Raw genomic sequence first — 26,872 nt, forward strand, 5'->3', positions numbered from 1 at the left:
GCCAACCCAGAAGAGGGTGCAAATGAAGAGTCCCCAGTTAGTCGAAGACTGCAGGAATGCACCCTAGGAAGATGCCAGCAGGTTCCTGTGTGATGCAAGAGATGCTCTATGACGTGAAGATGGATGCAGATGTGATTTAGTGTTGGAAGTTGCTAACAGGCCTTGGTTACGACAAATATGCGCTTTGTGTCAAAATGGCGCTGGCTGGACTCAGGAGGGACCTGGGGGCCTCAACTCTGTGTGAGGAGGAAGAGGGGGCTCTCAGCACCATAGAGGGCCCTCAGAATGGCAGACAGCACCCACGGGAGTCCCAGGACACGGGGACAAAGGCGGTGCAAAACACGGTTGGTGCAGCACAACAAAGGAAGGTCCCACGCCGCTGGAGAACAACTCAGCAAGTTGAGCGTTGCAGGATGGAGTGCTGGGGACCTGGGCCAGGCTGTGTACGAAGGAATTTTGCAAATAGTGCACAGAGGCCTCAGGAGGTGAAGAAGACGCAGTACACAGGAGTACCCTCGCTCTCAAGGAAAGCAAGGTCTTACCTCCTCCAAAATGCGTCAGCAGGACCTCAGGACAGTCTATGTCAATGGGGTCCACCCTCTGTGCCCTTAGGAGCACGCTCGTCACTGTGAGAGGAGTCTAAGGGTACCGGTCGTCGTCTTGGAAGGTGCCTGCGTGAACAGGGGAGTGACTCCGTCACCCCACAGGAGATTTCTTCGGTCCTTCTGGTGCAGGGTAAAGACAGGGAGTCCTCAGAGTGTGCACACCATGGAAACTGTTGCAGTTGCTGGCTGGAGCTGAAGTTGCAGAGGAAAAGTATCCCTGTGGATACTTTGTTGCTGTTACAGCGGTTCCTGGAGCGGGCTGCGGTTGATCCGAGGTCAGAGGATGAAGTAGTAGTTGCAGAAGATTCCTGAAGGAAACTTGCACGCAGAATCTGAAGAGAACCCACGGGAGAGATCCTAAATAGCCCTGAGAGGGGGATTGGCTACCTTATCAGGTAAGGACCTATCAGGAGGGGTCTCTGATGTCACCTGCTGGCACTGGCCACTCAGAGCCCTCCAGAGTGCCCCCACACCTTGCAAAGCAAGATGGCTGAAGTCTGGGACACACTGGGGGAACTCTGGGCACCACCCCTAGGGTGGTGATGGAGAGGGGAGTGGTCACTTCCTTTTCCTTTGTACAGTTTAGCTCCAGAGCAGCGGACAAGGGGTCCCTGAACCGATGTAGACTGGATTATGCAAGGAGGGTACCATCTGTGCCCTTCAAAGCATTTCCAGAGGCTGGGGGAGGCTACCCCTCCCCAGCCTGTAACACCTATTTCCAAAGGGAAAGGGTGTAACACCGTGCTCTCAGAGGAAATGCTTTGTTCTGACTTCCTGGGACTGAGATGCTCAGACCCCAGGAGGGCAGAACCCTGTCTGTGAGGTGGCAGCATCTGTAGCTGCAGTGCAAGCCTCAGTGAGCTGGTTTAGCAGTACTGGGGGGGGCATGCTGGAGCCCCCAGGATGCATGGAATTGGCTCCCCAATACAAGATTTGGAATGGGGGACAATTCCATGATCTTAGACATGTTACATGGCCATATTCGGAGTTACCATTGCAAAGCTACATATAGGTATTGACCTATATGTAGTGCACACATGTAATGCCGTCCCCACACTCACAAAGTCCCGGGAAATGGCCCTGAACTATGTGGGGGCACCTTTGCTAGTGCAAGGATGCCCTCACACTTAGTAACTTTGCACCTAACCTTCAGCAAGTGAAGGTTAGACATATAGGTGACTTATAAGATACTTAAGTGCAGTGAAAATTGCTGTGAAATAACGTGTGAGTTATTTCACGCAGGCTGCAATAGCAGGCCTGTGTAAGGTTTTGTCTGAGCTCCCTATGGGTGGCAAAATAAATTTTGCAGCCCATATGGATCTCCTGGAACCCCAATGCCCTGGGTACCTAGGTACCATATAGTAGGGACTTATAAGGGGGAGTCCAGTGTGCCAATTCAAATTGGTAAATTAACTCACTAGCCTACAGCGACAAATTTAAAAGCAGAGAGAGCATAAGCACTGAGGTTCTGATTTCTGATTAGCAGAGCCTCAGTGACACAGTCAAGCACTAAACAGACACACACATTAGGCCATAACCTATGAACATTGAGGTCCTGACCAGCAGGATCCCAGTGAGACAGGCAAAAACATACTGACATACAGGTCAAAATGGGGGTAACATGCCAAGGAAGATGGTACTTTCCTACACTATTAAACTGTGTTTACATTGAATTTGATAAGGTATTTGAATGTGTTTTAATGATTTAATATTGTGACTATTACTGTACTTTCAAGCATCCCATAATTACAACTTTTGAGTTTTTCCCTATCAGGGTCAGAGTGTTTTTGTGTGATTGTTTTAAATATTGCAATGATTTTAATTCATCTGAGCAACAATGTATTTGTCTTGACTTGACCCCCCTCTCTGGATCTAAGATGGTCTTTTATAATTGAGCCAACTTCTCATCGATGATTTTCAGTCTATGCAGAAATCCAATTGCAGAACAAAACAACAGCTTTGAGGTGATCTTTAAAATAAGACATGCATGTGATTCTTGTATTGGGTTAGAGACAATTTCAAAAGCTGTCAAGCTACAATTCTACTTATCAGTGTGAATTCTGATATCTTTTCTCTCTACAGCAGACATGCCAGGAATGGCCTCTTTCCTTGTTACGAAAAATGACAGAATACTTTATGAGGAGGATTAAATTAAACCTCCCAGTTTATTTGCTGGAGAACCAGAGAAATCCCTTTGACCCTTATGTCTGAACTGGAGGAATTTGAAAAATCCTCTGGAGTTAAGGTAAATAGTAATAAATCTGAGTTATTGATGTATCCATGGGTCCTAGAAAGATAGCCAAACTGAAAGAGTTCACTCATTGTAAATGGGCACAGGTTTCAATCAAATACTTGGGTATTTAATAAGGCAAAAGAGTAGATTTAGTCTGTGGTTTAACTGGCCAAAACTAAAGAAGGAAATCGTGAGTGACCACGGGAAAATGAGTTAACATTCTATCTACTGGCTAAGTATGAATATTAAATTCAAAATTTACACACTCTCCAGATTCCTATATCTGTCGAAGGCTATACAATCAATCATTCCCAAACAGGGAACAGGACATGATAGTCAAGTACGTGTGGACAATGAAGATACCTAGACTAGCAAGGCAAATCATAGCAGAACACATGCATGTACATCTGACATTTGCAATTTTATTGATGATCTTATCTGTATATATTTGGATATGGACAAGCTAAGAAAACAGTGAGCAGTTGCTCAATATGGGTCATTCTCCTTCTGGTAGGGCCATGTTTGACCTGCTGTGAATACTGAAAGAAACTAAAGCACATGAACTTTACTTTTGTAAAGTGACTAGAGAAGTGTTTGAGATATGAGCTGAGCTGGTAGCTCAACAGTGGGCAATTACTTCACTTTTCACTAGCATATATTTCAATTCCAGCTTCACAATGGCTTGCAATCTGGAACCCTTCCAAGGTAGAAGGCAGGGAACTGGATACCTCTTTCTAAGGGGGTCAATCAAAAAGATCAATGTAAAGAGTACAAACAGAGCAAGAGGGATAGACTGATACTAGGTGATTCACCATACCAGTTGTCAAGCTACCCAAAAAAAACTGACCTCATGAAAAAAAGAAACGTATTCAGAACGCAAGGGCAGTGGAGAGATCAGCAACAAGTGGGGCTGAACTCGGTAACATTCTCCACGTTTATTAGCATCTTCAATATATGCAAAATCATTGCAAAATAATATTTCAATGGTGTCTGTCAGCTGTATGTTTCATGGTCACTGAGATACCTACTGTGATGTGGGGAGATAGAGGAAGGCTTTCTACATGTGTTGTGATCCTGTTCAAAACTATTGTTTTTTTTCTTTAAAGGTATCCTAAGTACTACAAACGTAGTGGAGGTTACCCCATTTAATCAGACTCATGGGGGCCATGCCATTCTTCTTCTATATGTTCTTCATTAGCCATCCTAGGGCCTGCCATTACTCTGACCTTAATGCAAACACAACTCCTATAGCAATCATAACCAAGGACCAGACGTAGCAAAGGGTTTTTCCCATTCTGTGTCAATGGGAAAATGTGTTCGTACATATGGCCCCAAGTTCATTACTATAACTTTAAACATAACATATTTCCTTAACCACTGGTCTTCCACTGTAGCCCAAACCCAATATCTAGACTTAACCTCGCCTGGTCCTTAACCTCATCCCTCTTACCCTAACCATAATTCATACACCTCACCCTAACCCATAACAACTTCCCTTACATCACTTGTTACCCCATGCCATACTCTAGCCTTAAACCCATCCCTTAGTTAACTCTAACTCATCTATATTTTTACATCTTTTTGAAACATTTTTGTACATTCTACTTTTAGTGGCCTTAGTTTCTATTTTTTTTCTTTTTTTATTGCTCTTCTGGTCAACAGATCTACAATATGTTAAACAAAAATGCAAGTCGCAATAAAAATTTAAAAAAATCGCACCACCACTCAAAAGAAGAAAGAACAAATGAGCATGGATTGGCATTCAATGGAATAAATAGGAAGTGTGATAAGATGGAATTTGTAACAATTACTGACATTTTAATAAAGTGGAACTGAAAAAGATATGGACTGAAAGATTATAGAAAATTACATGGATGAATAATTGTAATAACAAAACTAGGGATAGTGAAGTTTGGATAACCGGAAGTATCCAATCACCTGGTAGTTCTGTGGTCCAGAGGTCTACTGCTTTTCTGCTTTTAGCACCATATGGCATATGAATCAAAACACCGGGCAACCAATGAAGATGACTCAAGCAGGAGTGATGTGATTAGACTTTGGGATCATCGAAATACATCTTGCTACAGAGTGAAGGGCACTTTTTCAGAAGAGCAAGAGAAAGATCAAGGCAGCAGTCTGGTCAGCATGGCATTTTATCGATACACTTTTGAAAGAATCAACCTTCAGATGTCTACTTTAGAGTATGACAAGATAGAGTTTTACAAGTGAGGCAAAGTAAATCACATCAATGGGCCAGCCCAGCCCAAGAGCAGTAAAATGGGAGCCCATGTGTATCCAGTGACAGTTCTGCTTTGGCCCACAGGCCAAGTCTTTCTGTTAGACTGCAAGCAGCACTCTGGAGGTATTGCAGTGAACTGCCATCTGAGCTATTTAGCAGGGCTGCAGCTCTGAGCTATGAAGTCAAACAGAAAAGGAGGGAAACCTGTGGTGGTAGGCTCCCGTGTCCTTACTGCAATGACAGACTACATTGCAAAGCAGGGTATGGAAGAACAGAGAGAGAGTAGAGGGACAGGCACATGAGTAGGACTAAACAGGAAGGGTTGTGAAGCCTACCTGGACATGGAGAAGTCCTAATATACTATCAATTTTTCTTCTCCAAGCCGGAAGAACCACAAAGAATTGCCTCTTGGAAACTAATAGAACCTGGAGCTTGATGAACACTTGGGGGTCTAGAGATGGGAAGCTGTACCTAAAATCCCAGAATAAAGTGCATTATGGATGCTGCTGTATAGGACAGAGTGATGATTATGGGTTCAGAAAAGCAATGGAATAAGGAAGAATGTTTGTTTAGTGTGCGATTAGGTTGTTTCAGGAAGTTAGGCAGGAACTGAGATGGTGAGCCCATGTTTTGTCTGTTAGTCATTGTGAGAAATTGGGTTTCTGCTTGACTGGGGTGTGAGCCCTGGTCAAGCAGTGACCACAATCTTTATCAAGGTAATGCACAAGCGAACCCCAAATTAACCTGTGCTCACCCTCTGGTAGCTTGGCGCAGAGCATTCAGGCTTAACTTGAAGGCAATGTGTAAAGTACTTGTGCAACACTTCAAACAGTAAAACAGTGAAAACACCACACATAAAAATGATCCAACACCAGTGTTGGACCTGGCTTTTTGACAGGGACATCCCCAAACTTTTTGCCTCCTTCCTCCTATTTTTTCTGACCTGTTGTTGTTGGCTTTTGACCTCTGAGCACTTTACCACTGCTAACCAGTGCTAAAGTGCATATGCTCTCTGTGTAAATTGTACTATTCATTGGTTTATCCAGGATTGACTATTTAATTTACCTGTAAGTCCCTATTAGAATGCACTACATGTGCCTAGGGCATGTAGATTAAATGCTACTAGTGGGCCTGCAGCACTGGTTGTGCCACCCACCTCAGTAGCCCCTTAACCTTGTCTCAGGCCTGCCATTGCAAGGCCTGTGTGTGCAGTTTCACTGCCACTTCGACTTGGCATTTAAAAGTACTTGCCAAGCCTAGAACTCCCCTTTTTCTACATATAAGTCATCCCTAATGTGTGCCCTAGGTAACCCCTAGAGCAGGGTGCTGTGTAGGTAAAAGGCAGGACATGTACCTGTGTAGTTATATGTCCTGGTAGTGTAAAACTCCTAAATTCGTTTTTACACTACTGTGAGGCCTGCTCCCTTCATAGGCTAACATTGGGGCTGCCCTCATACACTGTTGAAGTGGCAGCTGCTGATCTGAAAGGAGCAGGAAGGTCATATTTAGTATGGCCAGAATGGTAATCTAAAGTCCTGCTGACTGGTGAAGTCGGATTTAATATTACTATTCTAGAAATGCCACTTTTAGAAAGTGAGCATTTCTTTGCACTAAAAACTTGTTGTGCCCTTCAATCCACGTCTGGCTAGGTTTAGTTGACAGCTCCTTGTGCATTCACTCAGACACACCCCAAACACAGGGTACTCAGCCTCACTTGCATACATCTGCATTTTGAATGGGTCTTCCTGGGCTGGGAGGGTGGAGGGCCTGCCCTCACACAAAGGACTGCCACACCCCCTACTGGGACTCTGGCAGACAGGATTGAGCTGAAAGGGAACTTGTTGCATTTCTTAGAGACTCTTTGAAATCACCCCCACTTCAAAGGCACAACTTAGTATAAAACAGGGCCTCTGCCCTACCTCATCAGACACTTGCTGGAGAAGAAACCTGAACCAGAAACTACATCCTGCCAAGAAGAACTGCCTGGCTGCTCAAAGGACTCACCTGTCTGCTTTCTCCAAAGGACTGCTGTCTTGCTGTTGCCCTGCTGCCTTGCTGAACTCTTGTCTGGCTGTGAAAGTGCTCTCCAAGGGCTTGGATAGAGCTTGCCTCCTGTTCCTTGAAGTCTCAGGACCAAAAAGACTTCTTCCTTTCACGTGGACGCTCCGTGCGCCGAAAATTTCGACGCACAGCTTGTTTCGCGGCGAGAAAAACGCCGCACACCGACGCTGATCAACGCGACGCCCTCGGGACGATCGAGACTTCGACGCACAACCTCGCAAGGACAAAACCGCCCGACTTCCAAGGAGAAATCGACGCGACGCCTACCGTGAGTGCGAAACTTTGACGCACGGCCTCGCAAGGACAACGCCGCCCGACTTCCAAGGAGAAATCGACGCGACGCCTGCCGTGAGACCAAAATTTCGACGCACGGCCTCGCAAGGACAACGCCGCCCGACTTCCAAGGAGAAATCGACGCGACGCCTACCGTGAGATCGAAACTTCGACGCGCAGCCCCGCAGAACGACGCGCAGCCGGAAAATAAGCAGGAGAATCCACGCACAGACCCGGGGCATCTGGTAATCCCCGCGATCCACAAAAAGAGACTGTCTGCGCGCCGGAAAACGACGCCCGACTTCCCCGCGTGGAAAAGAACGACGCAAGTCTGTGTGTGCTGAGGAGAAATCGACGCACACACCCCTTTTTCCACGCATCTCTTCTCCTGTGGCCCTCTGAGGAGATTTCCCACCAGAAACCAGGTACTCTGTGCTTGAAAGACACTTTATTGCTTTTTAAAGACTTAAAGACTCTTAATATCACTTTTCAGTGATATCCTTACAAATTCGTATTGCAACTGTGATCGTTTTGACCTACAATTACCCAGATAAATATTCTATATTTTTCTAAACACTGTGTGGTGTATTTTTGTGGTGTTATACTATGGTGTTGTATGATTTATTGCACAAATGCTTTACACATTGCCTTCTAAGTTAAGCCTGACTGCTCGTGCCAAGCTACCGGAGGGTGAGCACAGGCTGATTTTGGATTGTGTGTGACTTACCCTGACTAGAGTGAGGGTTCTTGCTTGGACAGAGGGCAACCTAACTGCCAACCAAAAACCCCATTTCTAACATTGGTGATCAGCGGTGAGGATAGGACTTGTGTTTGTGCAGTGACATACAGTAGCTAAGTATTTCACTACCTACCCACAGTTGAAGGTCAACTTGATTTTTTTATCTTTTTTTGACTTTTGGTCTCTGATGTCCTCCTGGATATACTATTGATATTTTGGACTTTGGATTTTGGTTTTTGCTGGTAAGATCCTATCAGAATGGGATCGCTTACCTACTTCTTTTTGCCTACTGACCACCTCACTAAGGCTGACCTAAGGAAGCTTTGCAGAGAATGTGGCCTTCCTGTAGCAAAGAGATCTACTAAAGCAGAGATGCTACATGCCTACATAGTCTGGGAGGAAGACAGATGGGCAGAGAGAGAGGCAGCAAGAAACCAAATGACTAAGTACCCCTCAGAGGAGGAGGAGGACGACTCAGATGAGGAAAGAGACCCAGTGAAAAAAGAATGGCTCATGGCTCTAGAGCGGTGTTTTGAAGAGCTAGATGAGCAGCTTGAAAGGGCTGAGGCAGCAAGTCTCTTAGCCCTGGAAGAAGAAAAGATTGCAGCTCAAGAGCTGAGCTGTAAAGAGCTGAAACTGGAGGCCGGAAGGGCTGAGTCCAGTTCAGATGGTGGCAGCAAAAATCTTGCATCTAGTACTGCTGAAGAAGGGCACAAGCCCAGAGATGTGGTACCCAACTTGAAGAAGAGAGTTGACACACCCCAGGCGGTTCAAGGGTATGAGGTAGTTCCCGTTATGCACAGGGTCCCTGAGAAGGATTGGGGAACTGGCACAGGGAGTCATATTCCTACTGGGGGGAGGGACACTTTACTGACTCTAGCAGAGAGTGACAGAGAAAAGGGTTCCCCCCTGGTGGACGTCCTGGATATAGAGTGTAGAGACATCCCAGAAGAGTTTGGGTTGAGTGTCAGGGACAGACAGAAACTGTCTCACCAGTCTCAAGAGGGTGAGGAAGAGTGCTTTTCCAAGGCTGAGTTACTAGGTGGTTGGGTGAAGGGTACTGTGGTTAATACATGTGAAGGGCAGAGTGATGTAATTGCTGGAGAGCATATGTCTGGTCCTTATTTTCCAGAGCTACGCCAACACCAGGTGGAGTGTGAGTTCTCTGACCCCAGGGAACTTACAGTGGAGGCAGACTTTTGGGTGAGTACCAGAGAGTCTGAAGAGGCATTTGGGGGTGCTCCTGAAGGGAGTGGTCTAGGTGGTTCCCGACCAAGTGAGGTGGGAGAGGATTGTAGTGTCCCAGGTAGGTCTCAGAGCCTAACCTGTACCGTAGGGCCACCTTTTGAGGGAAGCCCCGCAGTGTCAGAAGAACTTGGAGGGATGACTGTAGACAGCATCCCAACAGTTCTGGTGTCTGGCAGTACCACTCCTAGTGAGGGGGTGCAGAAGTCCAGACATAGGGTTGAGAGGGGGTGGCAGACCCCAGTGGAGGATCTTGAAAGTCAGGGGTCAGCTCTGAGAGCAGAGCCCCCCAGGAATGACCCAGGTGAGACCGTTTCTGGTTTGGGGGAAACCCAGACTCTGCCGGATGGGCAGAGGTCGGGAGACCTGCGCCAACCAGACTCTTGTGTGGCCCTTGGGGACGGCGTGTCCCTTGTGGGGGGTGAGAGTGCCCCCCAGGAAGTCCTGGCATGCCAGGCAAAGATTCAACCTCAGGGTGGTGACTCTGGGTTGGATAACCGGGTTCAGAGGTTAAACTTTGACCTGGTGGGGGGTAGATGTGCCCCCCAGAAAGTCCTGGAATGCCAGGCAATGGCTCAACCTCAGGGTGGTGACTCTGGGTTGGCTTACCAGGTGAAGAGGTCAAACTCTGACCTGGTGGGGGGTAGGTGTGCCCCCCAGAAAGTCCTGGCGTGCCAGGCAGTTGTCCAACCTCAGGGTGTCGACTCTGGGTTGGATGGCCAGGTTCAGAGGTTAAACTCTGACCTGGTGGGAGGTAGGTGTGCCTCCCCGAAAGTCCTGGAGTGCCAGGCAATTGCCCAACCTCAGGGTGGTGACTCTGGGTTGGCTAACCCGGTTCAGAGGTCAAACTCTGACCTGGTGGGGGGTAGGTGTGCCCCCCAGAAAGTCCTGGTATACCAGGCAATGGTTCAACCTCAGGGTGGTGACCCTGGGTTGGAGAACCAGGCTCAGAGGTTAAACTCTGACCTGGTGGGAGGTAGGTGTGCCTCCCTGAAAGTCCTGGCCTGCCAGGCAATGGTTCAACCTCAGGGTGGTGACTCTGGGTTGGATATCCAGGTTCAGAGGTTAACCTCTGACCTGGTGGGGGGTAGGTGTGCCCCCCAGAAAGCCCTGGTGTACCAGGCAGTTGTCCAACCTCAGGATGGTGACCCTAGGTTGGAGAACCAGGTTCAGAGGTTAAACTCTGACCTGGTGGAGGGTCAGTGTGCCCTCCAGGAAGTCCTGGCGTGCCAGGCGATTGTTCTACTTCAGGGTGGTAACTCTGAGTTGAATGGCCCAGTTCAGAGGTTAAACTCTGACCTGTTGGAGGGTCAGTGTGCCCTCCAGAAAGTCCTGGCGTGCCAGGCAATTGTTCAACCTCAGAGTGCTGACTCTGGGTTGGATACCCAGGTTCAGAGGTTAAACTCTGACCTGGTGGGAGGTAGGTGTGCCTCCCAAGAAGCCCTGCTGTGCCAGGCAATTGTCCAACCTCAAGGTGTTGACTCTGGGTTGGATGACCAGGTTCAGAGGTTAAACTCTGACCTGGTGGGGGGTAGGTGTGCCCCCCAGAAAGTCCTGGCGTGCCAGGCAATTGCCCAACCTCAGGGTGGTGACCCTGGGTTGGGGAACCAGGCGCAGAGGTTAAACTCTGACCTGGTGGGAGGTAGGTGTGCCTCCCAGAAAGTCCTGGTGCGCCAGGCAATTGTTCAACTTCAGGGTGGTGACTCTGAGTTGAATGGTCAGGTGCAGAGGTTAAACTCTGACCTGGTGGAGGGTCAGTGTGCCCTCCAGGAAGTCCTGGTGTGCCAGGCAATTGTTCAACTTCAGGGTGGTGACTCTGAGTTGAATGGTCAGGTGCAGAGGTTAAGCTCTGACCTGGTGGAGGGTCAGTGTGCCCTCCAGGAAGTCCTGGCGTGCCAGGCAATTGTTCAACTTCAGGGTGGTGACTCTGAGTTGAATGGGCAGGTGCAGAGGTTAAACTCTGACCTGGTGGGGGGTAGGTGTGCCTCCCAGGAAGTCCTGGTTTGCCAGGCGGTGATCCAGTCTGAGGGTACAGACCCTGGGCTGGAAGACCAGGTTCAGGGTGTCCCCCCGGACCTGGAGGGAGGGGCTACTGATAACAGTGCCCCTACCATGTTGTCTTCTGAGGAGGCCACTCCTAGTTGGAGGGTGCTGGACCCCAGAAGGGAGGGCAGGGGGAGGGAAGCCTCACCCCGGGCCCTAGTCCAACCTGAAGGTACAGACCCCAGGTTGGAGGGCCAGTGGCAGGTTAACAGCCCTGCACTGGTGGAGGAATGGTACAGGGCGACTTCTGTAAGCCCCCTGGCCATGTTGGACTCTGGGGGTACCGCTCCAGGAGGGAGGGTACAAAGCCCCAGAGGGGAGGACCAGGTTCAGGCTGTCATCCCTGACCTGGTGGAAGGGAGAGTGGTTAAAGGGTGCCCAGCACCTGGGGCTACCGCCCCCCACTCTCCACAGCCACAGTGGTTGGAGAGCTTTGAGAGGCCTGGGGCCTGGCTCTCATCCCTGGCAGCTGTCAGTAATCACTGTGGCTTGCTGTCCGGGTGGACAGAGTTATCCCTGGGGAGGGGACAAGTGTCACACCCCAGGGGTAGAGTGGGCAACACCACTATGTTGGTCATGGGGGTACTATCCTGCTCCTGGGATACATCTGTGAGCAAAGTAAGGTTAGGTGCTGCACAGATGGGATCCGCAGGAAAGGAGAAAGGTTCCCCATGGATGGGCTTAGTGGGCCCTGAGAGTATGGACAGAGGGACCCAATGGGAGTCAGGAAGGCGAAGAACTGGAGCATGCCCCTGCTGTTGTGGGCCTGGGTCCTTGTTCTGTCGCCTCAAACAGGGAAGTACATCAGGATAGTGATTGTTCTCCCCTGGCTTTAGGCTGGTGGGGGGTCATGTTGGACCTGGCTTTTTGACAGGGACATCCCCAAACTTTTTGCCTCCTTCCTCCTATTTTTTCTGACCTGTTGTTGTTGGCTTTTGACCTCTGAGCACTTTACCACTGCTAACCAGTGCTAAAGTGCATATGCTCTCTGTGTAAATTGTACTATTCATTGGTTTATCCAGGATTGACTATTTAATTTACCTGTAAGTCCCTATTAGAATGCACTACATGTGCCTAGGGCATGTAGATTAAATGCTACTAGTGGGCCTGCAGCACTGGTTGTGCCACCCACCTCAGTAGCCCCTTAACCTTGTCTCAGGCCTGCCATTGCAAGGCCTGTGTGTGCAGTTTCACTGCCACTTCGACTTGGCATTTAAAAGTACTTGCCAAGCCTAGAACTCCCCTTTTTCTACATATAAGTCATCCCTAATGTGTGCCCTAGGTAACCCCTAGAGCAGGGTGCTGTGTAGGTAAAAGGCAGGACATGTACCTGTGTAGTTATATGTCCTGGTAGTGTAAAACTCCTAAATTCGTTTTTACACTACTGTGAGGCCTGCTCCCTTCATAGGCTAACATTGGGGCTGCCCTCATACACTGTTGAAGTGGCAGCTGCTGATCTGAAAGGAGCAGGAAGGTCATATTTAGTATGGCCAGAATGGTAATCTAAAGTCCTGCTGACTGGTGAAGTCGGATTTAATATTACTATTCTAGAAATGCCACTTTTAGAAAGTGAGCATTTCTTTGCACTAAAAACTTGTTGTGCCCTTCAATCCACGTCTGGCTAGGTTTAGTTGACAGCTCCTTGTGCATTCACTCAGACACACCCCAAACACAGGGTACTCAGCCTCACTTGCATACATCTGCATTTTGAATGGGTCTTCCTGGGCTGGGAGGGTGGAGGGCCTGCCCTCACACAAAGGACTGCCACACCCCCTACTGGGACTCTGGCAGACAGGATTGAGCTGAAAGGGAACTTGTTGCATTTCTTAGAGACTCTTTGAAATCACCCCCACTTCAAAGGCACAACTTAGTATAAAACAGGGCCTCTGCCCTACCTCATCAGACACTTGCTGGAGAAGAAACCTGAACCAGAAACTACATCCTGCCAAGAAGAACTGCCTGGCTGCTCAAAGGACTCACCTGTCTGCTTTCTCCAAAGGACTGCTGTCTTGCTGTTGCCCTGCTGCCTTGCTGAACTCTTGTCTGGCTGTGAAAGTGCTCTCCAAGGGCTTGGATAGAGCTTGCCTCCTGTTCCTTGAAGTCTCAGGACCAAAAAGACTTCTTCCTTTCACGTGGACGCTCCGTGCGCCGAAAATTTCGACGCACAGCTTGTTTCGCGGCGAGAAAAACGCCGCACACCGACGCTGATCAACGCGACGCCCTCGGGACGATCGAGACTTCGACGCACAACCTCGCAAGGACAAAACCGCCCGACTTCCAAGGAGAAATCGACGCGACGCCTACCGTGAGTGCGAAACTTTGACGCACGGCCTCGCAAGGACAACGCCGCCCGACCTCCAAGGAGAAATCGACGCGACGCCTGCCGTGAGACCAAAATTTCGACGCACGGCCTCGCAAGGACAACGCCGCCCGACTTCCAAGGAGAAATCGACGCGACGCCTACCGTGAGATCGAAACTTCGACGCGCAGCCCCGCAGAACGACGCGCAGCCGGAAAATAAGCAGGAGAATCCACGCACAGACCCGGGGCATCTGGTAATCCCCGCGATCCACAAAAAGAGACTGTCTGCGCGCCGGAAAACGACGCCCGACTTCCCCGCGTGGAAAAGAACGACGCAAGTCTGTGTGTGCTGAGGAGAAATCGACGCACACACCCCTTTTTCCACGCATCTCTTCTCCTGTGGCCCTCTGAGGAGATTTCCCACCAGAAACCAGGTACTCTGTGCTTGAAAGACACTTTATTGCTTTTTAAAGACTTAAAGACTCTTAATATCACTTTTCAGTGATATCCTTACAAATTCGTATTGCAACTGTGATCGTTTTGACCTACAATTACCCAGATAAATATTCTATATTTTTCTAAACACTGTGTGGTGTATTTTTGTGGTGTTATACTATGGTGTTGTATGATTTATTGCACAAATGCTTTACACATTGCCTTCTAAGTTAAGCCTGACTGCTCGTGCCAAGCTACCGGAGGGTGAGCACAGGCTGATTTTGGATTGTGTGTGACTTACCCTGACTAGAGTGAGGGTTCTTGCTTGGACAGAGGGCAACCTAACTGCCAACCAAAAACCCCATTTCTAACAACCAGGTTAAGTAAACAGAACTTAATTTAATAAATAAAACAAGACAACAATGACAAAAAATCCAACAAGCAGAATTTGAGTTATTAATTTTTAAAGCATAAACTGAAAAATACCTCTTAGAGGCAAGAAACACCAACCGGTGATATCTGGTCATGCCAGACCTGGACAAAGTCAAAAGTTCAGGCCAACACTGATGGAGTACGGCTAGCTACAGGGACCCAGTACCTTAAATCTTGGTTGCAGAGTGTTGCGTGGATTTGGAACAAAAATGCATTTCACAGCTGAGGCGATGCACTGGTTCCGAGATACGCCAAAGCTGCGGTGAGATCCTTATGCATGGTCGTTGGGGATCCTGTTGACAGGGCTTGTGATGCAAAGGCCGGTGTTGAGGATGCGTGGCGCAGCAAAGGCGATGCACTCTAAAGCTGCGATGCACAGGTTTGGCATTGTCATCGAGGCTGCCATCAACAAGAGGTGCAAGCAGCTTGTGCTGGGGGAAATCGTTGCACAGTGACGGTTCCAAAACCTATGCCTTGGTCTCAAGATGCATGGTGTACCGGCGATGCAAGTCTGTTTTATCGGTTCCAACCCATGCAGTGGCGGCAATGCATCGGTCCTGCTCCATGCAGCAGCAGCGATACATCACTTCTGCTCCCACAGCAGAGGTTCCACTAGAGCGAAAACACCTTAGGTCCACTTCCAAGGGTCCAGGACTGGGGTGACACCACTTGACAGGACAGACTCACAGGTGAAAGAGTCCAGGTGCAGGAACAGGGTGGCTGGAAGTCTTTATATTCCTGAGACTTCAGATCAGGAGGCCAGCCTGGTAGGCCATGGAGTCACTTTGGGATCTGGGCTGGAGAGATGAAGTCCAGTCTTTCTCACTCCCAGGCAAGAGGGCAGCAGGTCAGCACAGCAAAGCAGGAGTCCAGCAAAGTGGCAATCCTTCAACAGAACAACAGTTCTTCTTGCTGGCAGAGACGTTTACTGCAGTAGTGGTGTCTGAGGCCCAGCTCTTATACCCAGTGGTGGCTTTGATGTGGGGGAGACTTCGAAGGCATACATTGGCAGTGCACAGATGCCTTGTCCTTCCTGCCCTGGCTCCAGACTCACTACAGGGGGTATGCAGCCCTTTGTGTGTGGGCAGGACACAGCCTATTCAGGTATAAGTGACACTGTTTCCAGATCCTCCTGCCCTTCCGGCCCATCAAGTCACACAGGGGGAAATACACAAAGCACAGCTGTCCCCCACCCCAGATATGTGATCAGAGATAAGCAGCAGGCACCAAATGGCTAACATAAGAGAATGGCAACTTTCTAAAGGTGCCATTTTCAGAACTGCAATTTAAAATCCGACTTCATCATAAGATAGGATTTTAAATTGTGATTCCAGAGAGGGGTTATCTCTTCTCATTTGGAAATTACGCTTATAAAGTGCAATAAGGCAATTCTAATGTTAACCTTTGGGAGAGATAGGCCTTGCAGTGGCGAAAAACAAATTTAAGAGTTTTTCACCACTAGGACATGTAAGACTTAAAAGTACATGTAAAACTGTAAACTGTAAAACTGTAGGCGGGACTTGAACCCTGGTCCTGGGCCAGATCTCTGCTTCAGGGTCTGCCACTCTAGCCATTGTGCCACACTTCTCCACAGGACTGAGATTAAAAGAAAATGTGTGCGCAATGCCCCAGCCAACAAAATCTGCTCGGGTGCTATTTCAGCAATTTCACCAGTCTTTTCAGACTATATGGATGTCTTAACCCTGTAAAAGTATGGTTGAGAATTTTTTAACAAAATATTGCCTGTGCTTACACTGACCCGCTAAACATTTTTTCTCTGCTTCTTACTCTGTTCCCACAAACCAGAGTTTGAAGAGAGCTAGCTGCAAGACTGGGAAGTTATGTCTGTTCACAATCTCTCACACCCTTCTCACCAATAACCACAAGCCTTACTCACCCGGTATCAGGCAAGATCTGTTTGAAGCTGCTCCCAACTTGAATACACTAAGGATAGGTGAAAAGGCAATACATGGCAGTGGCTGAAGGGAGCCTTGTGGAATGCAGTGCATACGTGGCTTTAGACCGGCCTATTCCTACGTTGAACATATGAGATTTTTAAAAGGAAATTTACATTATCCGTGATATTAACTGTCTTGTGTCATTGTCTGCAATTCACTAACTTTTAATAGAAGCAACCACTGCCTTTTCTGTGCCCTGCACAAATGCAAATGGCGCATACCTAAGATGGGGAGATATGTTTTAAAAAATAAGTTTGACCTATTTATGATGACTTCGTGTTTTAAAAGGTAGCACTGTGTTTAAATAAAAAAAAAGCTTCATCATTCAAAGCACAGCAAATCTTTGCAAAAGTGAAACTACTGCTGGTTTGCAAGGCGAACGTGCTTATTGTACGATGCATTAACACTTGTTTACAACAATCAGCACTGGTATATGCAGAGCTAATTTGAAATCAAAATCAAGATAGCCATTCTGGCTTATACAGCTCTACACAGTGTTCTCCATGAACACCCATGGAACTAATTCTCTAAACAGTGACAAAATAGTAATTATTATTTTCATAGCGCACACAAAAAAATGTTTCAAGTGCTTTATTACACAAGTAGGTCTAACTATTACTCAAGTCAACTACATCAGAGGTTGATCACCTCTCTTGCCATATTCAGAATTTATCTAACCCACATGATCAAATTGTTTAACCTTACATATTACAACAATGCAGATGATATGCAAATCATTCTAAAAAAATCAGGGTCAAAGAGACTTCTACAAGTCAAGACTTGGCAACTGCGTCTGTGTCTCAGAAGCTTGGATGAGGAGTAATCACCTAAATTTCAACTCGCAAAGACAGATCATGGCCATTGGACAGTGACACAAACACCAGCCTACCTGCACTTGACCCAGGGAACTTAATACCCCCACTAGCTACATCAAGAGAAGTGAGAAACCAAGAACTAATGGTGGACTCAGATCTATACCTGAAACCACATGCAACCTAGTTCACAATGAGCAATTTCCAAATAATAAAAACACTGCAACGCCTCTTCCCATACCTTAGACACCAACAAAAACTACAAGCTACTCTCACAATCATAATCCCCAAGCTCGACTATGCCTATAGTCTACACCTTGGCTTCCCCTACCTAATCATATACAAAATACAACAAATACAAAGTGCTGCAGCAAGGCTCCTCCTCTACCGTAACCCCAGAGAACACAGGTTATAAGATGTTTCCATGGAAACATTTACATATACATATTACAACTTGCATTAATTACAATAACATTTATATTGCATTGTAATGTACCTCTATGGAAATTACATTTACATCACAAACATTTACATAGGCTTACATTTACATTTCATTTTTTAGTATGTATTGTAATTTCATGCTTATTTCCTATTTTATGCTTTCATTGTCAGTATGTTATAAAAAGTGTTTGTGTTCTATTTAGGGAAGGAGTTTGTCCTATTCAATTAATGATTATTTAATAATAATGTATTTAATAAAAATATATAGTTTATTTTCGAATCATATTATAAAAGTGTTATGGGACAAAGGGTGGGAAGTAATTTCTTTTAATAAATATTTCAAAAGTATCAGAACTCGAATTCGATTCTATCTGTTTAGGAATTTTCTAAAGTGATATCGAGCAAAGTGTGGGAATTAATTTATTTAGAAATTACAATGTGTTTTATTTATTATAATATTTATTAAAAATTAAACATAACCCGTCCTTTCTCTAAACTGGACACAAACAGTTTTAAAAAGTACTGACAATGGAAGCAAGAAATGAAAAATAAAAATGAAATTACAATGCATTGTAGAAAGTGTGATGTAAATAAAAGTTTATGTAAATGATTACAGTGAACACATTATGCCAGTCTTGCAAACACTTGATTTGCTAGCTGCAGCAAAACTATCAATTTTCATAGCCCTTCACGTCATCCACAGAGCATCCAAAGGAAAAGGAACACTATATCTATAAATTAAGTCAAATAAAACAGCACATTGAACTCTGGGATAGCACCGAAGATCATCATACCACTTTACAACAAGAAATGCACTGGCCGCTCTGCTTTCGCAATACAAAGTGCCTAGCTCTGGAAATCACTGCCAGACAAAATTTGAAGTATTCAGGTGTATTACAAGAAGAGAGATGTAACCATGTTTGTTCCCACAACAATTACATCAGCCACTGACTCTGGGATACAACTCTGAATGATAACACTTCTACCAGTCCTGACCAGCACACCATAGCAAGAGCACAGACCTAGGCAACTTGACCCAACTTGGGATGTTCCACCCAACAATACCTAGCAAATAACATTTACATACTGATGGAATGTAACAATTTTGCCATCTCATCCGCAAGATATGTCTCTCTAAGCAATACTAGAAGTAGCTGCTGCTACTATGCACCTGAAGACCTGCAACCTGTCAAATGACATACAGGGCTTTATCAACAGGCCCCTTCCCCCTTCACAGACCTAGAAACCCCTACCTTCGAATACTAATCACAAAATGGAGGACAGTGACTCTAGACTTTATGATGGTCCTCCCAGTATCAATTTTATATAATCCATGCCACCGTATATCACATACAAATTTACTACATGATCCTTTGCTGTCAATAGGACAGGCAAACAATGTATGAAAGGATATGTGGAATCTTGCTGGCAACTGCATGGCATAGGTACAAGCTACACCAGCCTGCTGAAATAACCACTCAATACTAACTGGACAGAGTAGCCAAGAGGTCTGCCACACTTTGGTAGTCAAAAGAGGATTGTAACATTGACCACTCTGTATGTCCCAAACAGTCACAGACTTTGAGAAAAGACATCCTATGATGACAAAAAGGATGAGGGTGAGGATGAGCTCTAACTAGGCAAATCTTTCCAACTGATATCTCATAATTGCAATCATATAAAGTAGGTCTGTATCACAGTCTATATTGGCAGATTGTTCCTCCCGAACACTGTTTATCCACAAGCTACTTCTTCCAGATCCATAAGATTACAGAGTGGTCAGCATAGGAAATCAACACAACTGAATCACCTGCAGAGGTAATCAGAGCTGCTAGTACAAAATAATTTATAACACTGCATGTCAATCTCTCTGACTTTCTCATCCATCACACCTCTAAGTGCTGCATCCAATAACACTACAACTGCATTTCAGTGGTCGTCATGGTAGACATAGAAACACTTCCCACATTAGCTTAAAGACAATATTCTTCCAATCACATCCCCATGTGATGTAGCGTGTTACCCTCTTGGTCAAGCACGTCAGTGACACACATAGAAGCAGTGAGAATATTATAATACAATAAATCTTGTCATACAGTACAATCCATAGTATAACAGAGTCACCATTATCAAATTTAATGTCTTAAAGTATGTTCTGAAATCCATGGAAATGGTACAACTTACTTCCCCTAAGAATTACAATGCATTATTGAGTGTCAGGGCCTAGGCCTTTTCTTCGTACCTCCAAACAAATTCTTGGATTTTAGCTTTTAATGACTGGACACTTCTTAGTCTCGCACAGAGACAATTGTAGCTCTCTAGCCTGGTTTGCGTGATTATAACAATTCAAAATTAAAAAATAAAACACACACACAGACAGGCTTTGTTCTGCTCTCTTCATATACAAAACTCTTTAGTTGTTGTTCACAGTTTGCTCTAGCTCACCCCAGCAAACAGTGTGAGCCAGTGGGACATCCCACTTCAGTCCTTGGCTTTCTTGAGCTCTGATTGATGGCATTTGTCATACTGTGATGAGGGCATCTACCCAAAAAGTAGTGTAGTATATGCTAGTGCCAGGGCTGGTGGGCCAACTCCAATCTCCTTTTTTTTGTTGTTGATGGTGGCAAGAAACATTTCTCATCTTTTGTTTTTTACATTGGTTTTAGACTACAAACCCGTGATTCCACAACTCTTGTCCTTCTGTGGAACAAGCTTGGGGACTAAAGGATCCCTGACCAGTTATTAACGCAGATCCAGATACTGATTCAGTTTAGTTGGGTATTGGACCACACAGGCTACAGGCAATAAACAGATTCTGAATAATAGGGTTGCTACTCTTACTGAAGTGAAGGAGGACTGTAGTCTGACCAAATTATCATAAAATCTGTATACTTCTGTTATGGACGTGGGGTTGAGGCACACTGATAATTATCTACCTAGGTTGCATAACAAGCGACTTTCTACTGTTCTACATGGATGACTCAGCTACACTTAGCCATCATATGCATGGGTGACAAGGCCCTCTATTTAAGGTGTTGGACTGTTGTTTGGGCAAAAACATTATGGTCAACAGGGGTAAAACCAAGTTTATGGTCCTTCAAACTTATAGGTCTGTTAGATAGTGTTCATGAATACTGTGAACTCAGAGTCCAAGTCGATAAGAAGCTACCCAATGCTAATACCTTGAAAAAACAGAACTTGTTTAATCACATGTTTGGGGTACTTTGATTAGCAACTGATTAGGGAGTATACGCCATGGCCATCCCTCAAATGACATATGTGGGGCTGCCTTGCAGTGGCATCAAAAAAGGACCAGTTTTGATAGGACTGCAAGCTCCCTTTTGAATGAAGGGTTCATGTGTTAAGAAATTCAATTCCAGTTCAGGGTGTTAAAGATGAGCATGGACTTCAACTGATTAAAATGAGAGGTTCCCAGGAAACCTAGTCACTAAGGCTTGAAATCTTTATTGCTGGTCTGGGTAACTTAACTGTTAAAGCCGAACGGACGCTCGGATGAAAAAACGAGGTAATCGAGACCTTTTAAGGTAGAGTTTGTTCCAGACATTACTTGATCTTAACATGCTAGACACAGCATTTTTGCCTGTGGTTATCCATTCTTCTCTCTCCCTCGAGACCGCCTGCCCTACTATTGTGCAATAAACAACTAAGCCCACAAACTGGTATCAATCTATTTTCATATTTTATTGTTTTTCCGGTGTAGGGTATCCAGGTTTCAGCATGACACTTGCCAAAAGCGCAGCAGAAAAGAATCATATGACTTGCGACCCAAGGCAAAGTTCTTGATTCTCAGAACATGATGCACAAGTGAGTGGCACAAAATCAAGGTCCCAAGGAGTGTACAGTTTATATGAGCCCTCCAAATTTGTGAAAGTTATGCTGTCTGTGTGAATGAAACCTTTCAGGGCTGCTCAACGCTGCAGAGCTCCCACTCAGAGAGAGCAAAGCTGCTCTTGCTAGACTTTTCTCCTACAAGACCCTGCCTGAGTCTATTTCACTATCCAGAAAACATGTGCCACACAATATTCAGTTTAAGGTCATGTGTGCAGTGCACTGAGCACACTGGGAATGCTGGGAACACACCCACAACTACCATCACTCCCACTACCATCTAGAAGTCACAGTAACCTTCTCCCTTATATTTAAGTGGAAACGGCTCCCCAATCTCTGCTCATCTGCACGCATACTGGAAAAATTGTGAAAATGTTCTTATATGGAAAGCCATCTGACAAATCCAGCACACCAGAATATGGTTCCTGGCCATTATTTGTGCCAGGTCACAGTATGTTAGCCTTCGAGGCTAAGAAGTTAGGCCCTTAAGGCTACATAAAATAAGTATGTCAATTGTTTCTTGCTAGCAAAGTATATACAGTTAACAGTGGTGTAACAAAGGCCCCTTCAGCCCCCGTGGTGCGGGTGGGGACGAGCTCCAGAGGCTCCCCTCAGCAAAGTACTTTGACCTGGGAGCTCCTGCGTGAGCCGGAGTGGGGGGGATGAAGAGGGGTTTCATGTACATGTGCGGGGTGGGGGCCTCGAGATTGGTTACGCCTGTGAAAGTTAATGATTCAATAGCATGCGGCTTACTTTTTTTTAAATGATGCATGTGCGACATTAGGTAACTGTATTAAAGTGTCCTATGAATAATGGAAGCAACTATTTCTTCTCTAATGTATACACTTTTTTCTTTATTTGAATTGCAACACTGTAATAATGAATCATAGAACACACTCTTGCGGATTCTGTGTAGTTGCATAAATGAGGTCAATAAAATGTTTACTTGTTTGCATAGAAGTAGTATTAAGCACTACTGGAAATGGTACTGACATATCCACATCACCACAGATTTTAGGTTTGCACTTAGCAAAGACCTTTCGGATTTACAAAAAATCGTATACTTCTATAAAGGGGCTTTCAAGCAGCCCTTTTAATCTGTTGCAAAAAGAACAGATGATGGACAGAATGCTGAAAAACATCAAACATTCACCCCCACTCAGAGATCTGGGCCTAAATCCATTGTTTTGCTCGCCAGCAGTTCCAGTTTGGATCCAGCCATATACACAAATCGGTCTTGACCATGCTCCCCATGGGAACAGTCTGGCCAATCCGCCAGGCCAGCTCCCTCCTGGACCGGAAACAAGCATTCTGGGACCGGTTTCAGGGTACCACCCCATCAGCCAAGCTTGCAAAATTTGGGGACACTAGCATATGTTCTGAGGAGTCCATATTGCACAGGGACCTTCTAGAGAAGACCTATCCATTCCTTAAAAGCATTTTCAAAATGGTTTACACCTCAAACAGCACACAATATGTGTGTTTATTTCCCACTATGGTTGACTTGGCCTAATACATGCAGAGATATATTTTACAATTTCCTCTGGCTTAACTTTACACTTCAGGTTTTGACTACCCATGAATTGGTTTAGGATTGGGATTCATATTTCATTTTCTTCAGTTCCAACTATCAGAAGCACTATACATTATTTGGAGCAATTCATCTACTGTAGTATGTCAGAAGTTTGGTTTATGGAAGTCGATGGTGCACATGTTGCCACTGAATACTCTGCAGGGCGGAGCAACACTGGAATACATGGGCATAATTGTAAGAAGAGCCCGTGTGTTCGCACTGGTGCAAAGCACCCTGTTATGTCCATCAAATAGCCTGATAAAGGAAACCAGTAGAATCATTGAAAAAAACAGATTTACAAGAAAATAACCGGCAACAGCTTTGTAACTAAGTCATAATAAAAATAAGCATTTTTTTAAAGAAAATAATGGAGAAACAGCAACCGAAGCTCAATTTCACACTACCACCGATGTGGACCTTACCTCGATAATCAAAAGCAATCACATGGTAACCAAGTGTACTCAGGACCTGCAAAGAATGAATAAAGACTTAGCACTTGCATAACCATTGACTGTTATTAGGCAAGAATATTTTTTTTAAGTTCTAAATGTTTAAAGCAGCAGAATTACAATTTTGTTTCCTGAAGCCTGTGACTAATTGCTGTATCGGCATCAAATGACTCAACTATAAACTAGTTGTTCAAAAGTTGGAGTAACGTTTTGAGCAAAAGAACAAGCTACTAACCTTTGATAATGCTCTTCTGGTACAGACTCTATCTAGTCACAGTTTACTTACCTTTTGAATATTTCCTTGGAGCCTGGCAATCTGTCTATTGTTTCAGGGGGGTAGAGCATGGTTTGGCCCAAGCTCCCAACCAGGTATCCATCAAAGCATTTTTAAAGGGAAAAAGAGGCTTAGAAAATGTTGCTTCGGTTGGAGAACTTCTGTCAAGACATTAACCTCCAACGTGGGTACGTGCTGCGCACAAAATGTGGCCATCCCACACATTACCGTGGTGTAGAAAGCAGATTCCGGTGTGGCTGGTCCAGAGGGAGAAAAAAGACTTGTGTCCAGGAAAGTATTGAGGTCACTAGCCTCCTGCAAGTCCTCGTACTAGTTGTCAACTTGATATGGCTTAGCAAACTCATCACTCGGCTCACAGTCGTTATCGGAATTAGTCTCATGAAGGGAAAGTAAAGAATGCTGTAGAGTGTGTGGTAAGTCCAGTGAGGAATGCGGCGCCTCAGTTGGATTTGGGCGTGACGTTGGTCAAGGTCGGACCAGCGTTGAATCAGGTTCGGAGGAAAATCGGAGCTGGTTCTTCAGGTGGTGAAATCTGCATCAGAGTCGACATGCCTGGGGCCAGCTTGGGTTGTGGTTCCGGCAGAGGAGTCGTAATTAAGACAAGTGGGAAGGGTCCAGCTGACGCACAGGGTGAACCCACCAGTGGGATCCCTGGTGGAAGACCTCTTGTCTCCTTGGGGCCCTAAGGCCAAGGGAGTTGAAGATGGATCACTTCAATGTGACATTGCGTGGCTGAAAGCCCCTGAAACTCTGATTGTACCAGAAACAGCTGCAGGATTGTCCCCAAAGTCAGTCAACTACAGGAGCAAGATCGAGAAGGGTGGCACCGCTTCCGCACTTGGTCAGGCAAATGCGAGTAGTGCAAGGGAACAGAATCCTATTTTGATTTGATGTGTTTCCTACGCTTATGCAAATGCTTACAGCAAGATGAAAACCAAACTATGGAGCAGCTCCATTGACTTTGGGAGCATGAATGGAACCGAGAACGGGCTTTGGACGCGGAGTGGGACTTCGGATAGTCCTGGTGTGGAGGCTTCTTATGCTTGGTGACAGTTTCCCTTCATGTTCCCTGATTGCCTTCGGATTTATTGACGGCAGTCGCAAGAGGCCTTGGAGTTGTTGTTCCACCCCAGGCATGCCTGATGGGGATCTCTCACAGACATTGTTTGCGACAGTCCTTACAGGGCTGGAAGCCTGTTGTTTTACAAGGTGACAGCCCTTGCACACTGAAAGAATTTCGAGGAAAGAGTCTCAGAGAGACGAGAGGGAGCTCTGGATCCATGTCTGGTGGTGCGGAACGAAAGGAACTGACATTCAGTGCATGGAAGTGATGCCTATATATGCCACGCACGTAATTTCTGGAGTGGATGGCATCAGTGCAGAGCAGCAAAATGATACCTTCTGGCATGCAGAAGTATAACTGAAAAGTTTCAGGATCCAGGCTGACACATTAGAAATATACAAAAGGTGAAGAATCTGCACCTAGAAGTCTCTATCAGCATGGGGACACATTGATGTATGACAAAAAGATAACAGCAACCTATAATACTTCTTCTTGACTTTCCTACCTCTTCTTTTCCAACGACATAAAGGTCCTATGATTACAAACTTTGTTCTTGCATAACAGGGAACACTCACTATGGATACAAGTTTATTCTTCACTTACCAGTGCAAAGCTATGTGCCCCCCCCCCTTAGTACACATATGCCCATAAGCACACTCTCATGAAACACAATAAAGACCCACACTACTTTTTGGTCCTCTTACTCCTCATTTCAGCCTTTTACCACAGTTCACAGCTGCATAATAGCTGGATATCTGTCCTAGTTTTTTTTAGCTTTATTCTTTTTAGGTGTGGAATCAGGAATTCATCCTTATTTAAGTCAAATCCTCCGAGTTCATAGGACCAGAAGCTTTAGGGAGGTATGTAGAAGGTGCCATGTCTAAGATGGCGGACGGGACAGTCCCCTGAGAGAGCTCCTTTCTGTTGCCGCATTTATCTGGACCCATCCCCTCGTACACTTGATGCCCAGTGCGTTGGGAGAATAGACTTTGGAAGGCGAGTACCCTTTGCTAGGCTCTCTTCGACTACTCCAACCGCTGCGTGGTGGACATGACATTGTGGCCTCCGGAGTGCCACGGCCCGAGGTTGGACAGACGGACTGGAACTGCATGGGATCGACCTCTTATTCCATTACTGGCCCGGACAAGGCTCAGCTGGACCCCAGGGGGTACTGGAGCAGCATGGGTCAAATTAACACGACACGGGCCAGATCGTTGGGAGTTCCGCACGTCAAAACTAAAGGTAAACTGTGTGTTGCAGCCTAATTGGAGCCCTGGCTTACGCTTAGCCACCCACCATTGGATATAGGGACTGGGGGAAGCTTATGTGGGTTGTGCCTGGAGTTAGAGCATCGGAGCGAGACAGTCACGTTATACATGCATTTGGTGACAGCAACGCAAACCCTCTACTGACGCGGACAGGCCATTGCAAGCTTGGACCGCACATGGCATCCCTTCCACTATCTCGTCTCACGGCAGTGGCCCCATAAGGGCCCACGCAGAGGCCAAGCAATAAGAGGGCACGGAGGAAGTGGCACGAGCGCATGGTCAGGTCTTGGATGGACTTCAATGACTAGGCGGCAAGTATTCTTTGCAACACAGACGAGGATCAGGCCCGGAAGACACAACAGCAACCCAAGCAGGCGCTGCAGGGCACAGGAGCCACTGAGGCAGGATGAGTGTCTCATAGGCGCCATTGGTGCACGTGTAGGAACTCCCACCCCAACAGTGAAGTAATTACCGCACCGTGAGACATGGCAAAGGGGAAGGAATCGGCTAGTATCCCGTTGGCTTCTGCTAACCAGTTGGCCCGGGAACCCAAGTGAC

General features: G+C 46.1%; 1 protein-coding gene across 5 annotated transcripts in view; it reads right to left on the bottom strand.

Annotated features, from left to right (window-relative positions):
* Positions 1-26,872, bottom strand: part of ABHD12 (abhydrolase domain containing 12, lysophospholipase) — a 497,414-nt gene that overhangs the window by 118,979 nt on the left and 351,563 nt on the right. For all 5 annotated transcript variants that reach the window (XM_069235085.1, XM_069235086.1, XM_069235087.1 and 2 more), the window contains one exon: positions 23,662-23,707. In XM_069235085.1, the coding sequence (XP_069091186.1) occupies positions 23,662-23,707 (46 nt within the window). The remainder of the gene's footprint in view (positions 1-23,661; positions 23,708-26,872) is intronic.

Source organism: Pleurodeles waltl, chromosome 5, assembly GCF_031143425.1.
Source record: "Pleurodeles waltl isolate 20211129_DDA chromosome 5, aPleWal1.hap1.20221129, whole genome shotgun sequence".
In the NCBI taxonomy this organism is placed as follows: domain Eukaryota; kingdom Metazoa; phylum Chordata; class Amphibia; order Caudata; family Salamandridae; genus Pleurodeles; species Pleurodeles waltl.